Below are 7,598 nucleotides of genomic sequence, written 5' to 3'. Positions count from 1 at the left end.
AGAGACAATTAGCCATACATTCACATCCTCCTCCTATTCCTGACTCTCATTCCTGTGTTGCTCCAGGCAAATAGAGACCAATTGTCATGACTTGGATGGCCACTTGCAAGCTTTTAAGACCCTAGATACTATGCAATGAACTAGGAGGTAGAACAGAAGCACTAAACATGGGATGCCCCATGAAACCATGACCCTAAACCTACAAACCAAGAAACCAAATCCCATGAGGTTTGTGGTTGTACATAAGCAGCCTTAGCAGCTACTTTCTTGTTTTTTTTGGTCATTGCTGTAAATCTTTCATACTTCCTATTTATTTGCCTTTCTCTGCTGCATTCTGAATAATTCCTTCAGTTTCTAGTTCACTAATTCTCACCTCACTTGTGTTTAAGATGCTATTTAACCTGTCAGTTGAATTTTTAATTTCAATTATTACATTTTTCACTTCAACAAGTTCTATTTGATTTTTCTTTTTGCAAAACTACTTGGTCTTTTTCTAGTTGTTTTTTTTTCCTCATTATTTTTTATTTATTTAAACATATTAACTGCATTTATTTTATATTCTATATGTGATAATTCCAATATCTGTAGTCATTGCTGTTCTGATTTTATTATCTGTTGTTTCTGCTGACTCTTCCTCATAGGTCTTTTCTCATGTGTGTTGTGACTTTTGGTTTAAACTCATTTTTATTGAATATTATCTGTGAGAAATCATTAAGGCTTGAGTTGAGGTTGTTTGCTTCTGCCTTATACCTGGTGTCACTACCTTCTGGGACCACTTTAAAATAAATTTTCAGGTTGAAGTATTTCATACCACAGATACACAGTGATCAGAAGAAGCCCTTAGGACAGCCAACAGCCAATAACTCTTGGGATTCCTGCTTTCTCTTTATTCTAGACTCTAAGGATTTTTCTTTTACCTTGTTAATTCATTAACCAAACCAAACCAGACCAAACAAACCCACTGCTGGAGAGTCGCTTCCGACTTATAGCAACCCCATAGGGTTTCCAAGGCTGTAAATTGCTACAGAAGCAGACTGCCACATCCTTCTCCCACAGAACTGCTGGTGGTTTCGAATCCCCAACCTTTCAGTTAGTAGTTGATCACTTTAACCACTGGGCCACTATGTATGTAAAATATATTTTAATTTGTCATCTTCAATTTTAAATTATTTTTTAGTGGCAGAGTTGTTCTTGTCTATCATATAGTCAGAAATAGAATAGCTAAGAAATTTTTTACTCTTGGCTAGAATGTGAAACTACATGAAAAAGGTTTCTGACATGACTACTATAACAAAGAACTTTTACATATTTATTTTTCCTTTTATAGGGTGAGCGTGGAGTCCCAGGGCCATCTGGAGAAAAAGGAAGTAGAGGAAATCGGGTAAAGTATAAGGATATTCTTTTTTTTATTTATTGTATTTTAGATGAAGGTTTACAGAGCAAACTAGTTTCTCACTAAACAATACGCATATTGTTTTGTGACATTGGTTGCCAACCCCACAACATGTCAACACTCTTCCCTTCTCAAACTTGGGTTCCCCATTACCAGCTTTCCTGTCCCCTCTTGCCTTATGTCCTTGCCCCTGGGCTGGTGTACCCATTTAGTGTCATTGTGTTTTATGCGCCTCTCTAATCTTTGGCTGAAGGGTGAGCCTCAGGAGTGACTTCAATACTGAGCTAGAAGGGTGTCCGGGGGCCATACTCTCAGGGTTTCTCCAGCCTCTGTCAGACTAGTAAGTCTAGTCTTTTTTTTTTTTTGGTGAGTTAGAATTTTGTTCTACATTTTTCTCCAGCTCTGTTCAGGACCCTCTATTATGATCCCTGTCAGAGCAGTGGGTGGTGGTAGCCAGGCACCATCTAGTTGTGCTGAATTCAGTCTGGTAGAGGCTGTGGTAGTTGTGGTCCATTAGTCCTTTTGACTAATCTTTTCCTTGTGTGTTTGGTTTTCTTCATTCTCCCTTGTTTCAAATGGGGTGGGACCAGTGAAGTATCTTAGATAGTCGCTCACAAGCCTTTAAGACCCCGGACGCTACTCACCAAAGTAGAGTGTAGAACATTTTCTTTATAAACTACGTTATGCCAATTGAGCTAGATGTTTCCCGAGACCATGGTCCCCATAGCCCTGTGAGGATATTCTTCTCTTATTTCTACTGCATGAAGTGACATTGACAGTTTATTTTTAACCGAGACCATGGTCCCCATAGCCCTGTGAGGATATTCTTCTCTTATTTCTACTGCATGAAGTGACATTGACAGTTTATTTTTAAGCTCTGGGAAGGAATCATCTAGTGGTTTAAGTGCTAGATTGAAAGTTAAAGGACAGTAAATATTAGATAATTATTTGGAAACTTTACTTAAGGCCTGCCTCTCCTGATAGTGAGATGAGTAATGTAAATCAAGTTTCTTAACATTTCGTGCCCTAGAACAGTAATCATGTCACTCCCTATATTACAAACTTTCCATGACTCCCTGTTGCCAATGATTTAGTCTCACATCCAAGACCCTTTCAACCACATCCTTCTCTAATGTCAGTCAAGAAATATCTTTTCCAGTCAGATTGTACTGATCGTTGTCCCGTGAACATTCCTTATGCATGCCCATCTCTGTGTCTTTGCTCATGACGGGTGACCCATCCTGGAATGCCTTTCCTCTTCAGCCATCTTCAGTGTTTGGATATCACCTTTTCTTCAATGTTCAGGTTCTCTTTTTCCTCCTTATGCTAGTCTGTAGTGATCTCTCCCTTCTCTTCCTCTTTATAACTTACATTATTTGTACTTGCTGCTTGACAGTGATTACCTACTGCCTCATACTAGTAACTATACTTCTGTAGAAGGGAAGGCAGATACCTGGCACATATACTACAACTTCTTCCTGGGTCTGTGGTATGGCGTTTATCCTACTAATTGATTACAATCTTCTTTCCTACTAATCCAAGCATGGCTGAAGGATCGTTCTCATCAAAGTACTATAATCAGCTTGATTGGATTAGATACAGGAGGTGAATTTGTTTATTTATACTTCTTTTTACTTCTCATCGACTAAGAGTAATGGGTTTCATTTCAAGTATGCACAATTAGTGGTGTGGATTGATTTCCTGATAAGCAAAACAGGGAGAGTCAGAAGACATGGCTTTTTATTGAGGTTTAATTTCCAACCTCAAGTTTGTGGATTAGATTTTGGAGAAGATAGAGAACACCACACCTCCTCAAGACTGGAGAATCTTCAGTTTCGGGTGACTTTAGTGAAGTTTAACAAACACCTGTCAAGTGCGTCCTACCTGTGGGTCACAAAAAAAGAGTTCAAAGATGCATAAGACATGGCTGTGACCAACAAAGAGCTTATCTCGTGCCGGACATAGGATTTGTACAGGAAAAACTTTAACACTATATAGTAGAGGATAAAGGCTGTAATAATGGGGCAAATAAAGAATCAGTGGGAGCATGGTGACCTGGAAACTACAATGAATAGACTGGCTTTTCTTCATCTGATCAGTCATCCTCTTTTATAATCCAGGCATGATTCTAGAATGGGGAACAAAGCAGACATGGGTTCTGTATCTCTGAACCGACCTCTATGGGGAGAGCCAGACATTCATGAAATAATCACGCAAGCAGATGTAAGGTTACCACTGAGATAATTTACTTGTTGTTTTTAGTTGCCATCAAGTCGACTCACACTCATGGCAACCCCATGTGTTACAGACTATGCAGCCAGGAAGACTTCATCCAGGAAGTGAAGGTGCAGCTGAAATTTAAGATTGAAAAGCAGTTAACCAAGTGATGAAGGAGACAGGGAAAGGCAAGACAACAACCTTCCATACTAAGGCCTTGTGACATTTGAGCAGATTCCTGAAGGATGGAGATGATTCAAGCATTCCTGAGAATACAAGAAAGCAAGAAATTTTCACTCAGACTTCTGTGAGAGGGACAGGGAGAGAGACACAGGGCATTCCAGCCTAAGGAAAGCGCACAAGGAAAGGCTTAGAGTTAGAAGAACTCAGGGCAGGTTTGGAGAGAGAAGGATTCCAATTCAGCAGGAGTGGAGGGATGAAATAAAAAGGATAAAGAATGAGAGAGGGAAGTCTGGATGGACAAATGAGAATCAATTTCCATGTTTAAGAGTTTTGTTCTTTTCTACTGGTTAATCAGGGGCCGTTGAAGGTTTTTAGGTGAGGGAGAGTCATGGTCAAAGCTACAGGTTTGGAAGATTACTCTGGAAGCCAAGTGTCTGGGTTAGAAGAAGGAGGAACTAGAAGGAGGGATAATCATAATAGGTACTGTGTGCCAGGCTCCATGCTAAATGCTTTTAATTTATTATTGCATTTAATCCCTAGAGCAGCCATGTGAGATAGGTACTTCCATTTCACAAATAAGAAAATTGAGTCTTAGAGAAACCGAAGGAATTTGCCTAGGTAGTAAATTAAGAAGGTCCCTGGGTGGCGCAAAAGGTTTGTGCTTGACTGCTAACCTAAAGGTTGGCAGTTCGAACCTACCCAGTAGTACAGAAGAAAAAGCCTGGCAATCTGCTTCAATAAAGATTACAGCCAAGAAAACCCTATGGAGCAGTTCTAGTCTGTAACACATGGGGTTGCCATGAGTCTGAGTCGACTTGATGGCAACTAATAAAAACAACAAGTAAATTAAACAGCAGGTTTTGAATTTAGAATTACCTAGCTCTCTTTTACCAGTATATTAAGCCAGGAGAGACATAAAAAGGAGTCTCCAGTAAGGTTAAGAAATGGCTTTTTTTGGAGCCTAGAGGACATTCCATTCTCTGTGTGGTCTGAGATCCAGAGAGGGGCCCACTTCACTATTCTCAGATTGGGGGGTCATCCCCACAAGAACCAGGTACATCATCAGAAGAAGGTACTTGGGGGGAGCTTGTCCCCTTCTCTGTGGCTCTGTGGAAACCACTACATAGAGATGGCACATTTATGGCAGGTTTCAAGAGAAGCAACCATTTCCTTATCGTGCTTTCGTCCTAGAGCAAGTCCCTTTACCTTGGTCTCCCTGTCTGCAGTAGTCAAGAGTTCTGCAGGCATTTTTTTCTCCTTTCTCTTCTTTTTCATAAGATCTTACTCACTACTTCAATTAAGGAGCCTTGGTGGCATAATGGTTAAGAGCTTGGCTGCTAATCAAAAGATTGGCAGTACAAATCCACCAGCCACTCCTTGGTAAATGCTATGGGGCAGTTCTATTCTATCCTACAGGATCTCTGTGAGTTGGAATCAACTCAACAGCAAAGAGTTTGATTTTGGGGTTTACTTCAATTAATGTTGTCCATGTCTATAGTAGAGAAAGCCTCATTCTTTTTCTCACATCTGTTTCTGTGTGGGGGCATCAGAGAGGAGTGGAAAGATCAAGGGATTTGATGGCAGAGAGACTTGAGTCCACCTTGCCTAAGCCTCAAGCCCTTCATATACCAATGGGATTAATTCCTGCGCCGTGAGGGTTAAATGAGGTAAAACACACCCAGGGCCAAGCATATGGCAGATTCCCAATACCTCTGTGTTCTTTTCTGCATCTCACCCTTACCTCTGTCAGCAAATGCTTTAAAATTCAAGGACTAAGCTGCTCTTTTAACTTGATTCTCATTTTCTCTCTTAACGTTCTCTTTCCTTTAGGCAATAAGAGATTTAAAGAAAAAAAAAGTGACATGTTTTTTCTCTGTGATTTAAGGGCTTGACCGGACCCCCAGGACGACCTGGAGAGCGTGGAATGCCTGGTTTAAGGGGAGATCCTGTGAGTGACAGTTGGAGGATTTCTGCTGCTTTCACACCAGGGACTTGCAGTCTGTTTGCTTGACACAAAGCAAAGAGCGATTAATTATTCATTAGTGAGGCGACTGTTCAGCCTATCTTATAAGAGATTTTATAACAAATAAAAGATTTGAGAGAAAAACCCAGCTTATAGAGAGTTTAGGTTTTTTTTTTTTTTTTTTGGTGAAAACATACACTCATTCAATAAGTTTTACATGTACAACTCACTGACAATGGTTACATACTTCATGTTGTGTCACTATTCTCCCTACCTCTGCCCATGTTGTTTCATCGTTGTTGACTCAGACTCTCTGCTCCTTAAAGTTCTCGTCTGTGTTTTAGAGTTACTGTTGTCCGTTTGGAGACCTGGTGATGCAGTGGTTAAGAGCTTGGCTGGTAACTAAAAGGTCAACAGTTCAAATCCACCAGCCACTCCTTGGAAACCCTAAGGGGCAGTTCTACTCTGTCCTACAGGATCACTATGAGTCAGAATTGACTCGAGGGCAGTGGGTTTGGAGTTCTGGGGTTTTGGTTGTCCGTTTAATTTCATATACATAATTCTTTGAAAGAGCACAACACTCAAGGCAAACATTCTTTTTTAAATGAGCTAAGTTGTTGTTTAGTTTAAAGATGACTTCATGTGATAGTTTCAGTTTGAGGCTTAAAAGTTGTTTACAGGCAATAAATTTGGGGTTCCTCCAGTCTCAATGGATCCAGTAAGTCTGGTTTCCAATACAAATTTGAAGTTATGTTCCACGTTTTTTCCTCCTTTTGATCAAGATCCATCTATTTGGTCCTTTAGCAAAATGTTCAGTAATGGTAGCCAGACACCATCCATTTCTTCTGGCCTCATGGCAGAGGAGGTTGTAGTTCGTGGAGGCAATGAGACCTGCAGTCCATTTCTTTCTCCAAGAATCTAGGTTCTTAAAAGGGCTGAAATTTTAAATGCATTTGGTGTTTGGGATTACTAAGTAATCCTGGACAGTGGAAAGGTCTACCTTGATTTTCCTTTCTTTTAAAAATCCTTCTTCTGTAATTTCATTTCCTTTCTTTGCCATTCATTTGACATAGCCAACCTTTTATTTTCTCAGGGGGATCCTGGAACTGATAGTTATGTCCAAGCCCCTAAGGGAGAAAAAGGAAGGCGTGGACGTCAGGTAAGATCGTCTCTGTTTGCTTGGGGGTAGTGGTACACATGCGAACAGATTTTACCTGGTGCAGAAGACTTGGGTATTCTAGTTGGATTAGCATAGAGAGCTAGGGAGCAAACCCATGGGACTCCATTGTCCATAGAGACAGGAGCTCTGAATGTCAGTCCCCACTTACATCCTTGTCCTTACATCCTTGTTTCATAAGGTTTGTTTTTCTGTACAAATCTTCTCTCTCATAATGCTAGTAATACTAGTGAGCTGAGTGACTATGAGCCAGTTACTTCTTTTATCTTTGACTTCTGACCCCCAAAATTAAAGCATTAGACTCAAATGAAGTTCTTTTCTAGCTTAAAAAGTCTCCAATTTTATGATGATGTATCGATTTAAAAGCTGCTCAAGGTCATTATATTGTTGGCTTGCTTTCCATCACAGCCAATGGTGACTGATGTGAATTGGGTACTAGCCATTTTCTAAGATAAGATCCTTGTCTATTCTTGTCTAGATGCATTGTGACAGAAGATATCATGGATGGAAAAAAGACTTGACAAACTCTAACTTGTTGGAAGTCATTTTAGATTTTTATGCCCCAGACATTAAAAATCATGATTCTGAAAAATAACTAAAATAATCCAAGTGCCTCAGCCCTCAAATCTCAGCATTCCTAATTTCCAGGAATGAAGTTTGCATAG

The 7,598-nt window shown here is 40.1% G+C and overlaps 1 protein-coding gene across 1 annotated transcript in view; it reads left to right on the top strand.

Annotated features, from left to right (window-relative positions):
* LOC101359051 (collagen alpha-4(VI) chain-like) overlaps positions 1-7,598 on the top strand; it is a gene marked incomplete at both ends in the record, with an annotated part of 117,232 nt that overhangs the window by 45,527 nt on the left and 64,107 nt on the right. Inside the window, 3 exons of the mRNA XM_023739566.1 lie at positions 1,328-1,381; positions 5,679-5,741; positions 6,850-6,915. Coding sequence (XP_023595334.1) covers positions 1,328-1,381; positions 5,679-5,741; positions 6,850-6,915 — 183 coding nt within the window. The remainder of the gene's footprint in view (positions 1-1,327; positions 1,382-5,678; positions 5,742-6,849; positions 6,916-7,598) is intronic.

Source organism: Trichechus manatus, unplaced genomic scaffold (assembly GCF_000243295.1).
Source record: "Trichechus manatus latirostris isolate Lorelei unplaced genomic scaffold, TriManLat1.0 scaffold00136, whole genome shotgun sequence".
Classification (NCBI taxonomy): Eukaryota; Metazoa; Chordata; class Mammalia; order Sirenia; family Trichechidae; genus Trichechus; species Trichechus manatus.
This window is presented reverse-complemented; position numbering and strand designations above follow the sequence as displayed.